The sequence below is a fragment of the Oncorhynchus masou genome, chromosome 5 (assembly GCF_036934945.1).
Source record: "Oncorhynchus masou masou isolate Uvic2021 chromosome 5, UVic_Omas_1.1, whole genome shotgun sequence".
In the NCBI taxonomy this organism is placed as follows: domain Eukaryota; kingdom Metazoa; phylum Chordata; class Actinopteri; order Salmoniformes; family Salmonidae; genus Oncorhynchus; species Oncorhynchus masou.
In genome coordinates this window covers 24,485,885-24,509,443 of record NC_088216.1, presented here as the reverse complement: position 1 = coordinate 24,509,443, position 23,559 = coordinate 24,485,885, and the positions used below count along the sequence as shown (strand labels likewise).

Below are 23,559 nucleotides of genomic sequence, written 5' to 3'. Positions count from 1 at the left end.
GTTTGTTTTAAAAGACACAAAGTGAAATGTTGCGGAAGAGCAAAGGAGACCTACTGTGTTACTGTACCTACCTGTCTGTGTTCTGTTGTCAGGGTGAAGTACAGTAGACACAAGGTGAATGATCGAGAATAGTCTTTCTAGGGGGTTCGTGCACTGACTGGCGTGTGGATGGGAGCTGATACTGGCTGGAGGACAGAGTCCAGACAGATACAGATCTCGACATCACAGGGCACGCCGGTGTTTCATCTTACCGCTCCCTCCCTATGGCAGCTTCTGTTTCTATGGCTCTCTGCCAGCTGAGGCCATATATGAAGGAACATCAGCCTTTGTACACACTACTTTTTTGACCTTTCATTCACAACATAACCGTATTTTATCTATACAGAGGTGTCTTGAACACAACGGCAAGAACATGTAACCACACATCCACGTCAGTGCGTTGAGGATACTGACTGTCTGGTCAGTGTGCTGCTTGGCTGCTGCCCTGTGCGGTACAATGCGCTGTAATTCAGCAACATCGCCACCAGTGGGCAGTAGAGTAGACTACAGCTGAGACGGTTCTGATGATGAAATGGGAGGTTTTGTGGGGACTGAGTTGTGGATTTGAAGGGAGGTTTTGGGAGGAGGGAAAGTCGTAAATGTCAATTAAAGTTTGTTAATTTGTTTTTTTACTTTAGAGGTGGTTTCCCTATCTGTAAGCGATCACCACCTACTCATGTTCCTCATCTGCGGTGAGGGCATTCTGTAATTATACAGCATCTGCACTCGCAGCTGTGGAGACGATTGCAACATAATATTCCCCTAAACCCCTCTTCTTTTCACTTAGATTTCCTATATACGTTGTGATGGCATTTAGATAGGTTGCGCTTATGTATGTTAAGTACATGAGCGTGTGTGTACGCGCCTGTCTGTTTCTCACAACAGTGTGTGTGTGAGCACTTGTCCGTATGTGCGTGAATCCGTTTGTGTGTGTGCATGATTGCAGAATGTATTGGTGTGTGTTTGGGTGGTGAAATACCTTCCTTGGTGTCCAGAAGCTACGTGGGGAGGGGGGGGGGGTATTCTTCCTGTATGGATGTTTTTCAGGAACACTGTACCCAAACATTTATTCTGGCGTGAGCTACAACCACACATAGTCCTGCCACGGCCCAAGTTTGTGGGTTTTAAGCATTTTAATAGAGGGACTTTTACCACAATAGTATCTCCACCTCTCTCTCTCTGTCTGTCTGTCTGTCTGTCTCGCTCACTCTCTCCCTCACTCTCTCCCTCACTCTCTCTCTCTCTCTCTCTCTCGCTCTCTGTCTGTCTCGCTCACTCCCTCTCTCTGTCTCTCTCGCTCACTCTCTCTCTCTGTCTCTCTTGCTCACTCTCTCTCTGTCTCTCTCGCTCACTCTCTCTCTCTGTCTGTCCCTCTCACTCTCTCTCTGTCTCTCTCACTCTCTGTCTGTCTCGCTCACTCTCTCTCTCTCACTCTCTCACTATCTCTCGCTGCCTGCCTGCCCGCCTACCTCTCTCTCTCTCTCTCTCTCTAACCCACAGTTTATAATGGTATCATAAATGAAAGTAATATACAGTTATAAATAAAGACAGCTCCAGGGAAGCTTTCAGAAGGGAAAATAACATGTTGTGTATGTTTGAAGGTGACTTTATTATTTCACCTACTTGCTGTTATTTTAGTCTTTGTATGAAGTGCTATGGAACTTTTACAAGCCAATGATATCACCCCTATCAGAGGTGTTATGGACTTCTGATCCAATCAAAACTTTGAACCCAGTTCACAGCATAGATCAGCAGCAGATTTCAGATGCACTGTGGTAACTTAAAGGGACTCGGAGCCCTGGGACATGTAAGGAACCATTCTAAAGGGCAATGATGCTAAAGGAAGCCCAGCATGCAAAGCGTTTTTTTAATACTCAATACCAAAACTGTCTCTTGTTACACATTCCTGTACTCCGAGTGGCTAAACAACAGCTGGCGGTGGAATCGGTTTTCCATAATAAAACGTCTCTATCATAGTTTTCTGTTTGAGACACATCTTTCCTTCTCCTTCTCCACTGTCAATGGACTTGGCATTATTATGGATGGTGAATCGTCACTCTGGACCCAGACAAGGGTAATGGCAGAATGTGTGTGTGTGTGTGTGTGTGTTCCGGGTTAAACGGGCCCTGTCTGCACATCAAAGTCCCACTATAACTCTTAGCAGTCAGTTAGACAGACTCGGCGTACTGCTGGGACGCTCCGCTCAGCTCCGCTCAGCTCCGCTCAGCTCCACAGGGGTGCAGTATAACTTAGTCCAGATTTGTTTTGTTGGTGAGAATCATAGTCTCCGCGGGTGGTGTTTACATTGACAATACCTACAGGGTGTTTTTACAGTACCGCTGTGCCAGGCCAGCTAGATCCTGGAAACAACCTAATGCTTACTGCGTCTGTGTCTGAAACCGGTCCAGAGGGCACAGACGCAGTTGTACTGTTCCGCTTTTCCCTAATAACGATAATAGCATGGTCGTTTAGCCGGCACTTGTATGCAAAACGATTTACAGAACGGTCAACCAATTCTTAGTTGATGTGGCCCTTGTGGAAACCCACAATCCTGGTGTTCCTAGCACCTTGCTCTAAACTGAGTCAATTGGAGGCACAAGTGAAATGTTCCCCCATTTCAATGTGTTACCACCTCCTCCTCCAAGGTCTTGGTAAGGAAGTGTGGTTTTTGTGGGTCCGTGCCCATCATGGGTCCCGTGCTCCTCTGACGTTTTTCTGCTGGCACCCTCATGCTCATCACACTCTCATTGTTCAGTGGCACCTGGCCATGCTGGGGAGCTGCTGGATCAATCTGGAATCTGGCAACCCTCTGAAGCAATATCCTGAATGGCTGCGGCCTGGTGGGTATGAAAGACCTAGGTTTGGTTCTGAGAACCTGGCAACCGGCCAGTATACTACGTTCCTCTGTGTCCCTGACCTGCGCTTTGGGTTTCTTCTCTTTTTAAAGAGGCATTAATTGAATTTTTATGTCCCTTGAGATGATTTCCAAGAACTTCCATGAGGCTCCAAGAACATTGACGTTCGGCACGGGAGGGTTGACGTTTACCTGACAGAAGAAAATGCTCAATGCATTTTCACTCTCGAAATGGTTCGGATTTGCACGTTCCATTGGAAAGCGAGTTATTTGATGGATTCACCCCCAGAGAACCCCAGCAGAATGACATGATCGTACAGCATGACAGACATAGTCTTTCCAAGTGGTCATAAGCCCCTCACCTTGTCCTTCTACAATGTGGTTAAACCAGGCAGTCCTATTTACGGCCCTTTGCTGGACTCCCTAATCCAGTGGTTCTCAAACCTCTCCCCGGGGACCCATCAGCCATTCAATGTATTTAATCTAATCCAGAGCTAGAACACGTGATTCAACTTGTTGACTATTCATCAAGCTCTTGACTAAGCGAGTCAGGTGAGCTAATTCAGGGCTACGGCAAAATTGTGAAATGGCTGAGGGTCCCCGAGGAGAGGTTTGAGAACCACTGCCGTAATTCACCTGACTTCCTGTTTCGCTAACACCAGTCGGACTCCAAATCAACTGTATTTCGTCAAAGCAAGGGCACAGCGGCGGGATAGGACTGCCCCCGTCAAAGTGAAAGGCTCAGGGGTGGGGATGTCTATGGCTTCTCTTTCAAGTGCATTCTTTCTAGTGGAGGTTCCACCTTAAACAGAGTCATCCGTCAACCTGACCTCCATTTTGGGTGTCCGCGTGAAGACTGACGGCGAATCTTCTGGGTAAATGGCACGGGACCCCGTCGTGCTCGGTGGAGGGCTGTGGATTCATGGAGGCAGGGGCAATTCCAACCCTGTGGTGAGACTAATCTATGCACATGTGCTGAGGCACTTCAGAAGACCAGATGCTGGGAGGAAACGCATGGAGATGCTTCAGCTCCAAAAAGCTCCTGGCGAGTGTGTTATTGCTTACAGACAATGACTGACACACACAGGAGGAAGACATACACACACACACACACACACACACACACACACACTCACACACATTTCTGACCCCATGGCAAGGCTATTTCATGGGGGCCTAAGGTGCCATTTGTCAATGCCTTGGTTTGAGGCCAATCGATCCCCTCTCGTAAGCTGTCCATTCTACACTTACTTTTCAGCTTCTAAGAGCCTTAGAGGCTTTACAAACCATTTATAAATCAGATTCATTGGACAAGCAACGCTAACAGGCCAAATGTAGTGTTTATTTTTTATTATTGTTGATTTTGTTATTTTTGTGGTCACATTTTTTCATCATGAATAAACGTGTCTTGAGGCATGATGTTGGTTTTGGATCCACTTCAGAAATCATGGCATTAACTGGCCATCGGCAAGTACTCTTGTAAAACCTCAATAGACACTCCATTATGAACAAATAAACGGACAGCTCTTTTTTTTTTACTAGCTACGCTAGATGGTTGTTAGGACAAGAAAGTGGCGTTGTTTATTTCTTCTACTTCCCACATGTCAGACTGGCCAAAACACATGTTCTGCACTGTTTCTTTACCCAAGTCCTTCTTATTGAAACCAAAATGGCTCGTTTGAGTTTTTTTCATTGGCCCCAGCTCAGCGTTGCTCTCTCTGGGTTTCGCTGTCAGTTTATAAAGTCAGAAAGCTCAGACCTGTGAGTGCAGCCCTTACTAATCCTCACTTGTTTACAATGCGCATCGGGGCGGGAAAGTTTAAGAAGAAAAAGAGGACAAAAACTTTGATGGAAAGGCGCAAGTTGTTGTAAATAGTGTAATTGCGGCGGCCCTACAGTGTATTATCCACGCGGAGTGCTGCGTACACGATGTGCCAAGTGAAGTTCCAGTAACGACTGAGTGTTGTGTTTTGCTTGGCAACCAGAAACCTCTTCTCTCTACATTGGGGCCAATTGGTAACAGTCGTGGTGGGTAACTAGCTACAGGGGCCCAGTGTAAAGTGGAGCGCTCTGTCTGTCGTATCCTCAGGAGAAATCACTCGGGTAAGTGCAACGAGATGAGTGCCTGACGAGTCTGTTTGTGTTTGAAAAATAAGCATCTCTCGATCTCGATCTCTCTCTCTCTCTCTCTCTCTCTCTCTCTCTCTCTCTCTCTCTCTCTCTTTCTGTGTGTGTGTGTGTGTGTGTGTGTGTGTGTGCGCCTGTGTGTGTGTGTGTGTGTGTGTTTGCGCTCCCAGGCCATCGGATTGGGAAGGCATCCTACAATAACACACACAGTTAATACAGCATGTCCTGGAGCCAGTGGAGTGTCACTGTTTAGAATGGTGCCCCAAAGCCGCAACAGCAAACCCAGTACAAATAAGTCCGCAACTTGGGTGTTTGGAGGGATATGACGATGGTTGGGGAAGGGAGTAAGTTCTCTCTCATTCATCTGGGTGGGGTGGGGGGTGGGGGGCAGACAGACACTCGGGGCAAAGGACTGCTGCTGCTTTGCCTCTTCTACACACTCTGCCGTGACAGCTCCTGTTGGTGGTACTGGATGCCTATTGGCTCATGGCCCAACACCACATCCTGTGGGGGGTGAGACTGGGAAATCCCTCCCAGGATGCTGCGTTGACAGACCCCAGTACCTGAACCATTGCTTCACTCAGTTGCACTTCCTGCCCCTTGACAAACTCCATTCCATTTCGTAACTGGCACCAAGGCCCCAGCTCTCCTCCTTTGGTCCCGAATGGCCTCCTTGCTTCTGTTAGTACCGGACCATAAGTATTGCTCTGCTCACAGTTGTGTAATAAAGTTGGCTCTTGGATCTGGATGAGCAAGAACCGGTAATGTTGGACCCTGAGATCATATCCTCCAATCCTCCAATGTTTGTTTGCAGGCGTGAGACATGATTTGAGACGCAAGACAAGGAAATGGAGAATGATGTGAGTCTTCTGCTCTGTGTCGTCTGAGAGGAAAATGTCATTGCCAGAGCCAGTGATAGGACACGGAAGGAGAACATTGTCCATGACAAACACTATTCCTCAAAGGGATTTCTGCTTCTTTGGTCTCCCAAAACAATTGGCCGTCCAATACTGAAACTAAGGCCTTCATCCTAGAACTCACTGTTCCCTATGTGCAGAGGAGAGGAAGTCTCTCAGTCTCTCCATCCAGATGACCATCCAACAGGGATGGAAATGAACCTGTTAACTATTGTGTCTTGAGACAGGAAGCTGGCATTGGATCTAAAGGCAATCAGGAACGTTGTTTAGAGAAGCAGCGTAATTGTCTTGGACGGGAAATGATGGGACTCTGAGAGGGCGCAGTGTAGTCTGCCGCGGAGGAGAAAGTAAAGATGTGAGTGACGTCATTGCAGAACAACATCTGTTTTCCAGAGCCTTCGGCGGCGTCATGTTTCGTCAGAAGAATGTGGTCGGAGGTGTCCTACGATGCACCAGTGTGGTTGGGGAATTGCTGTGTCAAATGACATCACTCGTGGGCAGGCCTACACCTTTCCTCCTCTGCAACCTGTACACAGGACAAAGACCAGAGAAGACTAGGGAAATGATACAACCTGAAAACAAACTCATGCGAGGGTGCTTTCCCTTCTTTGCATATAGTTGAGAGAGATAGAGCTATAGAAAGAGAGGGAAGCAAGGTGACAATGGCGTGTTCCCTTCTGGAAGAGACAGGATTACGCTGTTTATTTTGCTGTTTGGGAAGGAAGGTGTCTTCTTTTTTTTTCTTTCCTGAGCTGTGAACTTGGCCTGTCAGTTGACACATCCGTGTAATCTCAACAGCACTGCTGTCTCTGTCTTTTGGCTGCCAAACAACCACCCACCCACCCGGTCTTTCCCCCGAGCGACTGCGCCTGGAGTTTTTAATTGTGTTGTTAGCTAAACAAATGAGGTGACAATGGGAACAGTCGGTATCCATTAAGAACTTGCTAATTGCCTCCTGCATTTTCTTAGGGAATGTTGGAGTCAAACATAAATATGTTTGCATAGGTTAATTAAGAAAAGTGTAGTTAGTTACTTGTGAATATTATGACGTTGATAGATTCATGTCTCTTTCCTCAGGGAAGGAAGAACACCGAAGTTGTCTTAATTGTGAAGGAAACTATTCTTGTTTGTTTTTACCAATTCCTTTGACTTGCAATCACTTGTCCCTTCATTTCAAAAAGGTGGAAAATCGATGGCTCGTTGCCCATTAATCTGCATTTTTTAAAGTCTTTGATTAGAGTTTTTCCGTCAACTTTCGATTGCTGTTTTAGATTGGGCTTTCACATTGGTTTGTGTCTGTGGGGATGTGTGGGTGGAGAAATCCATTCATTCAACTTGTTGATGTGCTGCACACTGAATGGTAACTAGACACAAACCGCTGTGTCTCGCCAACTTTCTTCTCATTTAAGTTCAGAAGCTTCTGTGTGACTGTGTGTTTTCTGTCTCTGAAGTGGTACTCCTGAATTCTCAAATTGAGATACTGTCTAAGCAGAATCTTAGCAATAATGCCTCGCCTTGACTGTGGGCTTATTCTAAAGAGAGCCTCATCACTGACATCGACAAAAGGCTCTGTTCGACCAGCGTGTTTGCCATTGTTTGTCCTTGACGACCGAGGGGAGAGGGGGTTTAGTAAGGGGGTGTGGGATAAAATAGTTGGGAAGAGATTTTCGATGTACCCATTCCATGGCACATGGTTTATGAATTGATACGCAAAACAACGCCGGATTCAAAACTTTGAATTTTTCAATTTAATTTACTATACAAAATTCTTGCAACCAATAGAATGTTATATATATGGGGGATACAATCTTCCCAGCTCTGCAGATTCTGCTGCGAGGAGGTAGAGTCATTAGATAATTTATTTTGGTATTGTCCATATGTAGCTCGTTTTTGGTCACAGGTCCAGGTATGGCTGAAGAATTACAACATTTGCCTGGAACTAACGCTGCAGACAGCAATACTGGGTGATTTGAAAAGCCATAGTCAATCAATCAATAATATAATAATTATTTTAGCAAAAAAATGTATTTTTAATTTACAATTTGTATAAGCTAAGAGAATAGAAAGGTTCAATACTTTTATGAAGCATCACTGCACAGTTGAAAAATATATGGCAAGTAGAAATCCAAAATGGATGATGTTGAGAGATAGATGGGAGGGGTTGAATGGAGCTGAAGGGTGGGACTAATAACAAGATAACCAATGTAAAACATACGGGGTCTGGAAAATGTATATCGGTTCAGAACCTTTGTGAAATAGCACAGTTACACATATACATCAAACTGGATGGACGTCAGAAATAGAGGAAGGACTAAAAACAAACAAAATATAACTATTGTGAAATAGATTGTGTCTGTAAAATGTGTATAAGATATATAAACTGAAGGTAGAAGCCTAAGTGTTTATTGGTTTACTCCAATCGGGGGAGTGGGGTTTGCGGAGAATAATAAAGGAATATTCTAAAAAAAGTATGTTTGTCTATATGGGTATGTGTGTGTATATGTATGCATGCGTGTATGTATATGGATATATATATTTACCCCAAAAATATACGGGGGACTGGAAATGATGCAGACAATTACATTGATGGAAGCAACTATCTTTACGCAATATTAAGCTGATCCACCCCTTAGGGGGAAAAATGATTGTGATTGCAGTGATTGCAGACCTCAGCACACGTTCCACTGTTTCTGATGCTAGCGTTAGGTGCCTGCTCAGAGTTTAGAAAGATGGCTTCCTCTACTTACCAATGTGAAGGGGGGGGGTTGCAAGCCATCACTTACAGTGCACCGGATGACATTACTATGTGAGTATGAGCCTATGACTCTGTGCTCTCTCCCACACTGTGGGTTTGGAGGTTTATCCAGTGTAATAGCATTTAAAATAAACAACCTTCGTTTTGGAACAGGGCCTGCATTGTGGTGTGGCTGATAGGCCCAGTCCGAGCCATGGAGAGCAGCTGTCATGTATCGGAGCAACGTGCTACATTAGGAAATTGGGAATTATGTCTCTGGAGTGCGGCATGCGAAGAGGGAAAGCGAGTCGGTTCGTTCGTTGTGTATTTTTCATTTTTTTGCGTACCTATCCCAAGGGGTAGCTGGTCGAACTTGTAGGACCGTCTCTTTGTTTCTTTCTCTCTTTTTCGCTGCTCATAAATTGTTGCCTCATGCTAGGATGAGGTGGATGTCCCAGGAGATGTTTTACACATGGCCCTCTCACGTCTCTCCGTCGCCCCTTTCCTCTCTGCTCCGCACTTTGCCCCTTTAAAACTTACTCTGCCTGACCCGCCTCACCCAAATTATCCCCAACTTAATTATCTGAGTTGGGCCGAAAGCAGGTTCAGTCAACCACTGATGACTCCACTTACCGAAGCATGTTTTCTCACTGGCGAAGGGGCGTCTCGAAACTAGGAAAGAGAACTTACCTAGAGATAAGAATAGTCTGATTATGACCTTCGAACTCACTCGTGAGAATTTCATTATTTAGCCTAGTTGATGTTACGCAGGACGGATGCAAATTATATTGGAGTAATTTTGTAACTTGCTTGAAAACCCTCTCTGAGACATGTATGTCTGTCTCAGACATCAGAAAACAGGTAGTTTCCTGGAAATAAGAAAGCAGCTTGTTTGAGTTGGCAGCCAAAGGAGGACCTGTAGGTGAAAGACTTGCTTTCCTTTCCTGAAAAAACTCCAACTTGCCAAATCGGGTAAATATGTGAACAGTTTCTGTCCGTTCAGTTGGTCTTTTTCTCCTCAGCCTCAGGTAGTTTAAAAAAAAATCTAAGTCCGCAACACGTCATTGTTCGTGCCCCTAGCATTTTTTTAAATTCTGTTAAAGGTTTGCTGGAGACTGGAGAGGACCTATCATCGAGTCTTGAATTGAACAAACGACGAGCCAGTGCCACACAGCTACAGACGTACCCCCAAACGCTAAAGACGAAATGGATCATTTAGATTCTGTTTAGCAATAAATAATTTAATGTAGCACTCGATCAATGAGCCATGCTGTTTTGACACTTTTTCGCTCATATTTCTTCAGATATTTCTTCATGTTTGTGTTTCATTGTTGAGTAATTGGTTTACTCCGCCTATGAGTTGAATAGCAAGTACAGCAGTGGGAACATTTTCAAAGGCTCTCGCCGCTGAAACACAGTTCACTCAATGTCATACAAAAACAGTCTCTTGCAGCGAGTGAAGCGATTTAATATGTAAATGCTCACTGCATTTCCTAGGGAGCAAAACTGGTTGAAATGCCACTTTTTTAAATGACCAGTTTTACAATCATGTCAACCAGTTTTGCCTGCTGGGATTTTGCTGCGCTGTAGTGTTGGATGGCAGTGACCTAAGTCGTGGTCTCGGGTGGTCTCCAGCAGTTGTGGACTACCATGGCTGTCGTGTCACCATGGCAACTCGTCGTTATGAATCGCAGGCCTCCAGCTGGATGGCCTTCATGACAGGAAGGCCTACTGTACTGCAGCAGCGCCCGGCTGGCGTCTGTTCCATGAGCAGCCGTTAAAACACAGTAGAGTCACTGATTAAATCCAGCATTGATTCAGGAAGTACTGAACGATTTTGAAAGGGAGAAGAGGGCTTTCACACATTCCCCCCATCGCTCTTGTCTTTTGTCTCGAGGGCTGTTTGAGGCTGCCGACAGCACCTATATAGGCTCTGTTTCCTTCCAAGTCCATAGCGTTTCTATAAAGGGTGATTTTATTAGCGAGTGCCGAGAGTATAGGACTGTTGGGGGTCTCTTAAATCTGAAAAGAATCATACTTTTAAAAAAATATATAAAAAAATTGTGGTCTTTGAGATGTACTTTAACTGATATTGAACTGAAGCATCGTTCCAACTAACTTTGTCACTTCTCTCTTTCCCTCTTAGCAATCATCGATGACCTCACCCACCTGGTGGACAAGACGGATGACCGGATCCGCAACGAGACACGAAGGGTTAAGCTGGTGGAGACTAAGTCGGCTTCCTGCGGTGAGCACATCTTCTTTCTCTTTCTTCTCCCGGGTCGCTGCGGTCTGTTAGGCCATTTGATCTGCTCTGTGTTCCTAACCCAACTGTGATAAGTCTGTCTCTCATCCAGATTTATAAGCATCGGCCCCTTTTTCTCTTTCTGCAGCCCTCAGTACAGTTCAGGGTGCTGTGAATGGCCTAGTAAAGGGAGCATAGACCTTCAGTAATGGGAAAGCCAGACCCAAACTCCAAATGCACTCAGTTATGTGTTATATTGAGTCTCGGTCCTATAATCTTTACTCTCCAGGTAAGTCATTCATGATGGTTAAAGATCGTGTTGAAGAGCTCCTATCAGAACCATCTGAAGCTGGATTCTCTCAAGAGTAGCTCCATCCATCGTAGTCCATTCAGCGATATCATTGCTGTGCCCACCGGAAGCAGACTCGATGCTGCTTAATTGACCAGAAACAACGACATTGATGACACCGAAACACCACACAGTGGCGTGGGGATTGTCTCTCACATCTACTACTCTCTGCTATAGAAAACAGTCCCACATAGGTCCCCATATCCAATCCCCAGTCCCTTACTCTGTGAAAGGGGCTTCCAAGAGTCAGGCTGTAGTACAGACTCTGTAGTAAGTCAAAAAGCTTTTCTTGGTACCACTTTCAAAGGACTCCCGGGAGCCAGTCTGTAGTGTAGTAAGTCAGCACCACCCTCTCTTGTAACCAGTCTTTGATAGAGTTCAGTGGTTTACAGAGCTAAAGAGGAGCTGTGATGCTGTGTCAATGGGGCCCTCCCTCACCATTACCCCCCCAATCCCCTTTAATTTGTTTAACTCGGCTCTTTGGTCTTTAGCCTTTACAAAGCCCGGCTTTCCTCTCTCAATGGCCACCCTGCTTCTTTCTCTCTGCTGGGAAAAAGATATGCCAGAGAGGGGAGGTCGCTAGGCTAGCTACCGTACAGCGAGAACAGGAATGTCCGACAAAGCTTGTTGGCGTCGTCAAGCTATGTTTGCCTGGTAAACGCCAGTCCCCGTCACCTTGGAGATGGTCGCAGTGTTGCACCAGGAGCCCCCACTAACAGGCGAACAGTGGCGCGGGGATACAACCGTAAGATCTGGGGATGCGATGAACGCTCAGCTAATATAACAGTTTATGCCGTTTATGTCCAGTCACCATGACACCCAGGGAAGGTTTGTTTGAAGATCTCAGAACTAGTGTCACCGGGCACATTGTGCTAACCCAGGAGTCAGTCTCTCTCTCTCTCTCTCTCTCTCTCTCTCTCTCACTCACTCTCTCTCTCTCTCTCTCTCTCTCTCTCACTCTCTCTCTCTCTCGCTCTCTCTCTCACTCTCTCGCTCTCTCTTTCTCACTCGCCCGCTCACACACATATCTGGCTGCGATCTATCTCAATGTTTTCTCCCTATCCCTTCTCTTCTCTACAGTGCCAATGCACTGGGGGGGTAGTTAGGGTGTCCCCACCCGCTCCATTTCCCCTTTTTCCATCCTCTCTTCTCCTGGTTTGTTTGACATTTGTCTTTGTCTCGTGCAAAGAAATAATTGAAACTAGTACACGCCACACATCTTTTGGCATGTTTCTCCTCTTGTTCTTGGGTGTGTGTTGATAATTCCTGAGCCTGGGCTTTATTTGTTTTTGGAACCCAGCTCGTCCAAAGCCCAGGCTTGAGTGTTATGTCTTCCTTCTGTTCTTCTATGGGTGGGAAAGACTGGCTTTGACAAGGAGACGAGCATACTTGTCATACTTTATCTCATAAGAGAAGAAACATCCCAGATTATGCACAGTGGGGGCAGAATCCTGATTTAAGATGTGTGTTTAATTTGAGGATTTAACATAAGATGTTGCTGCTGTTGGGATTTTAACTGTTTGGAGTTGCAGCATTTAGATGAATTAACTGCAGCAAACTCACATCTTCTTATACGTGTACTGATGGAACCTGAGGCTTTCTTTTGCAGTTGTGTCAATCTTTAATCAACCTCTTAGACCTTCTGCCAGAGACAAAACAAGGATAGAGAGATGAGTGACTGAGGACGCTGTGGAAAATCCATCCTACCTTTTGTGTTTTGTTGGCAAGCTGAAGGCTGTACGAGCACGGGCTGAACATGGTTAGGGGTCATCTCTCCGCTGAAGGGAGGAAGGACCCATATAGCCTAACATACCGCCATGGATCCGTCCTGCAGGAACGGGACTGGGTCTCAGGGCAGGCTTGTGAAACCTCCTGGATCTTGTTGAGACATACTGAGAGTCGAGACACGAGCACATTACAAGTCCTCCAGCCATCAGTCTCACGGTGCTGAGGTTGATTGGGGAAGAGCCACAATCAGACCACAACACGGTTGTGGATTTCGCCAGGATATATGGGTGACAAGAAAAACGTTAAAGATTTTAAAGCTAACTTGAGGTTAGCCTTTTTAAACCGTGTTTAAGCTTTGAGCAAAATGAGAAAGTTGAAGGCTGCCCAATTAAAAGATGCAATAAAGTAAAGCCTACTTTTCAATTTCACTTCCCTTTACTGGGAAATGGGTAGTGAACAGGTTTTGAGGGGGGTAGGGGGCATTAGAAAGGCAGATGACCCCTTAGCACCAAAGGGCCCTAGGAGGGTGGTGTGAGTTTCCCAGGGTTTAAGTGTCTCATCAGGCAACGTTGGGGCAGACCTCTCGCCCTCTCTCCAATGGACTAATCCCATGGGCCTGCGGAGGCTGGAGGGAAACCCCACACACACACACATACTCACAGACTCGAATCCCGCAGGTGGCTTGCATCTGAAGTAGGCCTGAATAGTTAGGGCTTTCGAGGGGTTGTCATTGAGGATAGGTAAATGTAACTTAATTTCACCGAATCCCTTTAAGCCTGTTAAGTAAACCTTGAATACTTTTGATGCCGATATGATCATTTTTTACTCGTCTCCCATGCCCTAGCATTCATTTCAGTGTTGGACCGAAAAAATACTGAAGCAAACCATTCAAATCTGGGGTTGTGCTAAAACAACGAAAGATCCAAGAGTTTTGTTACGTATGACGGTGTTGATCCCATGACCTAGAGGGGGTAACAGGTCCCGAATGTCATGGTTTGTCACGTTTACAAATGTTTTCCTCCAGCTTTACCACTGGTTTTTGGCTGGCAAGAGTGGAACATTGGATGGCTGTAAAACAATAGATCTGAAACAGCCGTCGCTTTACTGCTTCTTTGTCAAACTCCACAAGCATCCGACTGATTTGATCTGCCCCTCTGAGAAGTGTTATTCCTCTGCGAACGCTTTTCATTTGACTGTATATTACTTCAACATGATGGTCATCAACGCGTTCTGAAGTGATATATTCATATTACCATGGAATTGCTGGAGGATAACTATCTACCGTGGTGTGACAAACCTGAAGGTTCACAGTTAGAAAAGTGGTGACCTCGCAAACCATGTTAACATCAAATTTGACCGGTCTTTTGTGGCCGAAAAGCTATGAACCATAGGCAAAGGGTACGAACGGGGGAGGTGTGTGTGTTGGCAAGGGCAGAGACAGAAATACAAATTCCACCCGCATCCCTTCCTTTTCTCCACCAAGTAGGATTTGTCTTACCGATATGTCGGGAAATGCTAAAAAAGGGTGTACCCCAATCCTTCTTACTCTGCCCATCTCTAAAGCTCTTGGGGGTGGGGGGGGGGGGCACTGACTGCACTGTAGACCCCTTGGCTTCAATGGCGAAGCGTAGTCTCATCTATTTGGCCTGCAAATGTGATTGTTGTCATTGCTTCGTCGAGACTGGGTCAGGAGTAACTTATTTAGTTACTTAGCGGGACGGGGACTTTCCCAAAGAGAAGGGGAGGGAGTGTTAGTTGGGTGTCTGGGGGCTGACGTGACTTGGTGGTAGGGAACATATCGAAGAAGAAGATGACTTTATTATCCCAACGATGTACAGTGCCTTGCGAAAGTATTCGGCCCCCTTGAACTTTGCGACCTTTTAAAAACTGCTGTTCACAAATGCTCTCCATCCAACCTCACTGATCTTGAGCTGTTTTGCAAGGAGGAATGGGAAAAAAATTCAGTCTCTCGATGTGCAAAACTGATAGAGACATACCCCAAGCGACTTACAGCTGTAATCACAGCAAAAGGTGGCGCTACAAAGTATTAACTTAAGGGGGCTGAATAATTTTGCACGCCCAATTTTTCAGTTTTTGATTTGTTAAAAAAGTTTGAAATATCCAATAAATGTCGTTCCACTTCATGATTGTGTCCCACTTGTTGTTGATTCTTCACAAAAAAAGTTTTATATCTTTATGTTTGAAGCCTGAAATGTGGCAAAAGGTCGCAAAGTTCAAGCGGGCCGAATACTTTCGCAAGGCACTGTACATGAACGTCTCACGTAATTTGACTTCAGAATGTTTATCTGCCTACGCCCTCCGTCAAGTCGAGCTCAATGTAAAGATGACAGCATACTATCCTGTTTTAATATCCTTCACACTGAAGTGTAGTTAATTGTCTGGGGTGTGTGTGCGTGTGTGTGCGTGTGTGTGCATGTGTGTATATTTCTCTTAAGTGTGAGGTGTTTAAAAAGCCATCATGAGGGCTGTTGGGAGGAATGCTCCCACTTGACATTTACGTTGTTGCGGCTCTGCTCACATGTGTAAGTTATCAAGTGGGGAGGTCCTGTCTCGACCAATGATCATTCTGAGAGGTCGGAGACTAGCATGCTAGGCTTCAGACAGAGCTGTTTTATTGAAAGTTTGAAATAAAAACTTAGGAGAAGAAGGGGAAATAGGACTAGGATTAATTGGTTACATGGAGAGTATGGTGAATGTGCATAGCCACTAAGTTGTGCCTGCATCTCCTTCACTCAACTCAGACAGAGACATCTTTCCCTCTGAGGGATCTTTCCCTCAGTTTGGAACTGTTTAGTAGTGTATCCTTGCAGTAGCCATACCACCGTATTCAATTAAGGAATCCTAAAAGTAGGAGAAAGTGTCGCATCCAACCAAGCTAACGAGGCATCCAGACCTTTGGACTCGCTGCTGCCACATCCAAGCTTCCTAGCCAAGTCCTATGTCTCATAAGAGCATCTGATCTAGAATCATCCACGGACGGACGGGATGGGGGGCTGATCCTAGATTAGGAGTTCTACTCTGACTACGACGCAGGCAATTAGTTCAGCTTGGGTTCATCTTCCCCCCTATCTCTCCCTGTGGACCAGACTGCAATTACGCTGCAGAGTAGAATGCACGACGAGAAAGCCAAGGTATGGAAGAAACGTTAACCAAAAGTGAAAAGGCCGGGAGGGGAAATACCAGCTCGCATGCGAAATAACCACGGACAACTTGAGTCAGCCAGAGACTGTCGACAGCCATCAAGCCATCAGATTCTCCAGGATGCAGTTGTTTGAAAACTTCACCCCCGATGGTGATGCCATTCAAGGAGAAACACTAGAGAGCGAGAGAGAGGAAAATGTGGCTAAACGTGTCCTTGGAGTTTTCCATATCTACTGTAACGTGTGGCATGAAGTTGGGAGAGAAATCCCCCTAGCTGCCATGAAAGCTGACCCCAGTTGAGAGGCATGACACTTGACACCAGCCATCCACCAGTCCTTTTATTCTTACCAACACCTTAGAAAGGTTTCAGGATTTGAAACAGCTGTAGGTTAGATGACAACAGACTAGCCGAGACAACTGGAAAACCCATTGAACGGTGGTTGTCGGCTCATATGCAAACACAGAATAACTATCGATTTTACAGTCTGGATAATAAATGTTCGTCTTGAACTTTTTGAATAGTTTTTCTATATTTTCTTTATTATCTTGGCCATGATAAAAACGTTAATTTGATCTGTCTATATCATTTTCAGGTCCTGTTTTGGTAAAAAGCTTTTGATTTAAGTGTGAGGTAGCTACAGTATAATCTTTCAGGTCTTCTCTGTCTCCACAGCATTGGTGGAAAAACATTGATTACCCTCTCTCTCCAGTGAGGTCAGATCTGAAACACATGTCCACCGCAGCGTGATCTGTGCCAATAAAACCTGTCACAGTTCTAGATTGCATATAAACGTGTATTACGTCATCGTGGTGAAAATGTGCAGGTAATATGAGGGTACTAGCCTAAACACAGGGGCGCAGCAAGGATTTATAAAATTGGGTAGGGCCAAAGGTCGGAGCTGACTAGACAAAGCCTACCTTTTTCAAGTTTACTGATTGGTTGCTTTTCCACCACCTGTTCCTTTGGTCTGTGGCTGTCCAGCTTAGCCTGATCAGAAGAATTTAGGCAATGTGTAGAATTCCCTGTCTATGTAACTAGCATGTATTGTACCTGTCTATGTGCTGTAACTACTCTGCATTAGGTACACTTTGTAAAGTTGTTGATTGTTTGAATTTCTGTCGAGTTCCCCCCCCCCCCCCCTACAGTACTTATCCTTCGGTTTGTGTTTCTATTCTTGTTTCAGGGATGCTGGTGGTGATAGTTCTCCTGCTCATTGCTATAGTGGTGGTTGCTGTGTGGCCCACCTAACGAAGAGGCTGAGGGGAGCGTTTTGGACGTCGCACCGTCCGTGGGATGACCACTGAGACTGCGTAGAGAGCCTACAGGGAGGGGAGACGAGGTGCAGAGGCACTTATGCAGGTATGTATCAAGCGTGCTGATTTAGGACCAGGTTTGCCTTTTATATCCCAATGAATAAAATGACATAGACAAGGCAGACCTGATTCTAGATCAGCACTCCTACACTGAGACGCTTGATACATACGGCCCCAGTGCTTCCAAGCCTTCTAACATACCACCCCTGTGCCCTGTTAAACACACACATACACTAATAATGACACACACACGCTCTTCCACCTCCCTCCCTCTATATTTCCTCTCTCCTTTCCCCTTGTATGAAAACCGGGTGCATTGTACTGTTTTCTACTGTACCTTGACACTTGGAGAGTTGAGCCCTGGCTTATGGGGAACCAGCAACAATGTTTTATTTTCTTACGTGGGTGTTGGTTGGGTAAAGGGTAGCACTGACCCTACTGTAGGACCTCCCATGGGGGGGGGCTTTTTCTTTACTAATACTGTCTGTGGGCTGAGAGGTCCGGGGTTCCGGGTTGCTAATTCTGCTAGCTTAGCAATTCACTCACACATATCATCTCTCACATGTCTATATATTAAGTATTATTATTATATTTACCCACTAGCAGTTCTAATGCCATCATTTGTCTTGGGATTTGATCATGTTTATAGGATAATGCCAGCCAAAACAAATAACACGTTTGACTGTGTCACATGAAAGTGAATCAGTTTAGATTAATGCAACCTTGTCATTTCTAATAAACAACATTTACAGTTAACAGCACAATCCATGGACTCCTTGGTGTAAAGACATTTGTGTTATATAATATTGGTAATCTACTAAGGATCATGTACTGTATCTATAGCATACTCTGCGTTCTTCCACTATGTCAATTTAAAAGCCTTGCAGATGCTCCAAAAAGTTGGGAGATGCTTGAATCCCTGTGAACAGTCTAGATATCCCACGACTGGTCTGTGTGAACAGTCTAGATATCCCACTACTGGTCTGTGTGAACAGTCTAGATATCCCACTACTGGTATGTGTGAACAGTCTAGATATCCCACTACTGGTCTGTGTGAACGGTCTAGATATCCCACTACTGGTCTGTGTGAACAGTCTAGCTATCCCACTACTGGTCTGTGTGAACAGTCTAGATACCCCACTACTGGTCTGTGTGAACAGTCTAGCTATCCCACTACTGGTCCGTGTGAACAGTATAGGTATCCCACTACTGGTCTGTGTGAACAGTATATGTATCCCACTACTGGTCTGTGTGAACAATCTAGCTATCCCACTACTGGTCCGTGAGAACAGTGTAGCTATCCCACTACTGGTCTGTGTGAACAGTCTAGCTATCCCACTACTGGTTTGTGTGAACAGTCTAGCTATCCCACTACTGGTCTGTGTGAACAGTCTAGCTATCCCACTACTGTTCTGTGTGAACAGTCTAGATATCCCACTACTGGTCTGTGTGAACAGTCTAGCTATCCCACTACTGGTTTGTGTGAACAGTCTAGCTATCCCACTACTGGTCTGTGTGAACAGTCTAGATATCCCACTACTGGTCTGTGTGAACAGTCTAGCTATCCCACTACTGGTTTGTGTGAACAATCTAGCTATCCCACTACTGGTCTGTGTGAACAGTCTAGCTATCCCACTACTGGTCTGTGTGAACAGTCTAGCTATCCCACTACTGGTCTGTGTGAACAGTCTAGCTATCCCACTACTGGTCTGTGTGAACAGTCTAGCTATCCCACTACTGGTCTGTGTGAACAGTCTAGCTATCCCACTACTGGTCTGTGTGAACAGTCTAGCTATCCCACTACTGGTCTGTGTGAACAGTCTAGCTATCCCACTACTGGTCTGTGTGAACAGTCTAGCTATCCCACTACTGGTCTGTGTGAACAGTCTAGCTATCCCACTACTGGTCTGTGTGAACAATCTAGCTATCCCACTACTGGTCTGTGTGAACAGTCGAGCTATCCCACTACTGGTCTGTGTGAACAGTCTAGCTATCCCACTACTGGATTGTGTGAACAGTCTAGCTCTCCCACTACTGGTCTGTGTGAATAGTATAGCTATCCCACTACTGGTCTGTGTGAACAGTCTAGCTATCCCACTACTGGTCTGTGTGAACAGTCTAGCTATCCCACTACTGGTCTGTGTGAACAGTCGAGATATCCCACTACTGGTCCGTGTGAACAGTCTAGCTATCCCACTACTGGTCCGTGTGAACAGTATAGGTATCCCACTACTGGTCTGTGTGAACAGTATAGGTATCCCACTACTGGTCTGTGTGAACAATCTAGCTATCCCACTACTGGTCTGTGTGAACAGTCTAGCTATCCCACTACTGGTCTGTGTGAACAGTCTAGCTATCCCACTACTGGTTTGTGTGAACAGTCTAGCTCTCCCACCACTGGTCTGTGTGAACAGTATAGCTATCCCACTACTGGTCTGTGTGAACAGTATAGCTATCCCACTACTGGTCTGTATGAACAGTCGAGCTATCCCACTAGTGGTCTGTGTGAACAGTCTAGCTATCCCACTACTGGTTTGTGTGAACAGTCTAGCTATCCCACTACTGGTCTGTGTGAACAGTCTAGCTATCCCACTACTGGTCCGTGTGAACAGTATAGGTATCCCACTACTGGTCTGTGTGAACAGTATATGTATCCCACTACTGGTCTGTGTGAACAATCTAGCTATCCCACTACTGGTCCGTGTGAACAGTGTAGCTATCCCACTACTGGTCTGTGTGAACAGTCTAGCTATCCCACTACTGGTTTGTGTGAACAGTCTAGCTATCCCACTACTGGTCTGTGTGAACAGTCTAGCTATCCCACTACTGGTCTGTGTGAACAGTCTAGATATCCCACTACTGGTCTGTGTGAACAGTCTAGCTATCCCACTACTGGTTTGTGTGAACAGTCTAGCTATCCCACTACTGGTCTGTGTGAACAGTCTAGCTATCCCACTACTGGTCTGTGTGAACAGTCTAGATATCCCACTACTGGTCTGTGTGAACAGTCTAGCTATCCCACTACTGGTTTGTGTGAACAGTCTAGCTATCCCACTACTGGTCTGTGTGAACAGTCTAGCTATCCCACTACTGGTCTGTGTGAACAGTCTAGCTATCCCACTACTGGTCTGTGTGAACAGTATATGTATCCCACTACTGGTCTGTGTGAACAATCTAGCTATCCCACTACTGGTCCATGTGAACAGTGTAGCTATCCCACTACTGGTCTGTGTGAACAGTCTAGCTATCTCACTACTGGTTTGTGTGAACAGTCTAGCTATCCCACTACTGGTCTGTGTGAACAGTCTAGCTATCCCACTACTGGTCTGTGTGAACAGTCTAGATATCCCACTACTGGTCTGTGTGAACAGTCTAGCTATCCCACTACTGGTCTGTGTGAACAGTCTAGCTATCCCACTACTGGTCTGTGTGAACAGTCTAGCTATCCCTCTACTGGTTTGTGTGAACAGTCTAGCTATCCCACTACTGGTCTGTGTGAACAGTCTAGCTATCCCACTACTGGTCTGTGTGAACAGTCTACCTATCCCACAACTGGTCTGTGTGAACAGTCTAGCTATCCCACTACTGGTTTGTGTGAACAGTCTAGCTATCCCACTACTGGTCTGTGTGAACAGTCTAGATATCCCACTACTGGTCTGTGTGAACAGTCTAGATATCCCACTACTGGTCTGTGTGAATAGTCTAGCTATCCCACTACTGGTCTGTGTGAACAATCTAGCTATCCCACTACTGGTCTGTGTGAACAGTCTAGCTATCCCACTACTGGTCTGTGTGTAAAGTCTAGCTATCCCACTACTGGTCTGTGTGAACAGTCAAGATATCCCACTACTGGTCCGTGTGAACAGTCTAGCTATCCCACTACTGGTCCGTGTGAACAGTATAGGTATCCCACTACTGGTCTGTGTGAACAGTCTAGCTATCCCACTACTGGTTTGTGTGAACAGTCTAGCTCTCCCACTTCTGGTCTGTGTGAACAGTATAGCTATCCCACTACTGGTCTGTGTGAACAGTATAGCTATCCCACTACTGGTCTGTGTGAACAGTCTAGTTATCCCACTACTGGTCTGTGTGAACAGTCTAGCTATCCCACTACTGGTTTGTGTGAACAGTCTAGCTATCCCACTACTGGTCTGTGTGAACAGTCGAGATATCCCACTACTGGTCTGTGTGAACATTCTAGCTATCCCACTACTGGTTTGTGTGAACAGTATAGGTATCCCACTACTGGTCTGTGTGAACAGTATATGTATCCCACTACTGGTCTGTGTGAACAATCTAGCTATCCCACTACTGGTCCATGTGAACAGTGTAGCTATCCCACTACTGTTCTGTGTGAACAGTCTAGCTATCCAACTACTGGTTTGTGTGAACAGTCTAGCTATCCCACTACTGGTTTGTGTGAACAGTCTAGCTATCCCACTACTGGTCTGTGTGAACAGTCTAGCTATCCCACTACTGGTCTGTGTGAACAGTCTAGCTATCCCACTACTGGTCTGTGTGAACAGTCTAGCTATCCCACTACTGGTCTGTGTGAACAGTCTAGCTATTCCACTACTGGTCTGTGTGAACAGTCTAGCTATCCCACTACTGGTCCGTGTGAACAGTCGAGATATCCCACTACTGGTCCTTGTGAACAGTGTAGCTATCCCACTACTGGTCCGTGTGAACAGTATAGGTATCCCACTACTGGTCTGTGTGAACAATCTAGCTATCCCACTACTGGTCTGTGTGAACAGTCGAGCTATCCCACTACTGGTCTGTGTGAACAGTCTAGCTATCCCACTACTGGTTTGTGTGAACAGTCTAGCTCTCCCACTACTGGTCTGTGTGAACAGTATAGCTATCCCACTACTGGTCTGTGTGAACAGTATAGCTATCCCACTACTGGTCTGTGTGAACAGTATAGCTATCCCACTACTGGTCTGTGTGAACAGTCTAGCTATCCCACTACTGGTCTGTGTGAACAGTCTAGATATCCCACTACTGGTCTGTGTGAACAGTCTAGCTATCCCACTACTGGTCTGTGTGAACAGTCTAGCTATCCCACTACTGGTCTGTGTGAACAGTCTAGCTATCCCTCTACTGGTTTGTGTGAACAGTCTAGCTATCCCACTACTGGTCTGTGTGAACAGTCTAGCTATCCCACTACTGGTCTGTGTGAACAGTCTACCTATCCCACAACTGGTCTGTGTGAACAGTCTAGCTATCCCACTACTGGTTTGTGTGAACAGTCTAGCTATCCCACTACTGGTCTGTGTGAACAGTCTAGATATCCCACTACTGGTCTGTGTGAACAGTCTAGATATCCCACTACTGGTCTGTGTGAATAGTCTAGCTATCCCACTACTGGTCTGTGTGAACAATCTAGCTATCCCACTACTGGTCTGTGTGAACAGTCTAGCTATCCCACTACTGGTCTGTGTGTAAAGTCTAGCTATCCCACTACTGGTCTGTGTGAACAGTCAAGATATCCCACTACTGGTCCGTGTGAACAGTCTAGCTATCCCACTACTGGTCCGTGTGAACAGTATAGGTATCCCACTACTGGTCTGTGTGAACAGTCTAGCTATCCCACTACTGGTTTGTGTGAACAGTCTAGCTCTCCCACTTCTGGTCTGTGTGAACAGTATAGCTATCCCACTACTGGTCTGTGTGAACAGTATAGCTATCCCACTACTGGTCTGTGTGAACAGTCTAGTTATCCCACTACTGGTCTGTGTGAACAGTCTAGCTATCCCACTACTGGTTTGTGTGAACAGTCTAGCTATCCCACTACTGGTCTGTGTGAACAGTCGAGATATCCCACTACTGGTCTGTGTGAACATTCTAGCTATCCCACTACTGGTCCGTGTGAACAGTATAGGTATCCCACTACTGGTCTGTGTGAACAGTATATGTATCCCACTACTGGTCTGTGTGAACAATCTAGCTATCCCACTACTGGTCCATGTGAACAGTGTAGCTATCCCACTACTGTTCTGTGTGAACAGTCTAGCTATCCAACTACTGGTTTGTGTGAACAGTCTAGCTATCCCACTACTGGTTTGTGTGAACAGTCTAGCTATCCCA

At 45.7% G+C, this 23,559-nt stretch overlaps 1 protein-coding gene across 1 annotated transcript in view; it reads left to right on the top strand.

The window, feature by feature from the left end:
- Positions 1-18,225, top strand: part of LOC135537412 (syntaxin-8-like) — a 47,286-nt gene extending 29,061 nt beyond the window's left edge. The window contains exons 7-8 of the mRNA XM_064963583.1: positions 10,818-10,919; positions 17,340-18,225. Of these exons, the coding sequence (XP_064819655.1) occupies positions 10,818-10,919; positions 17,340-17,404 (167 nt within the window). The 3' untranslated portion in view covers positions 17,405-18,225. The remainder of the gene's footprint in view (positions 1-10,817; positions 10,920-17,339) is intronic.
- Positions 18,226-23,559: the final 5,334 nt, after the last annotated feature.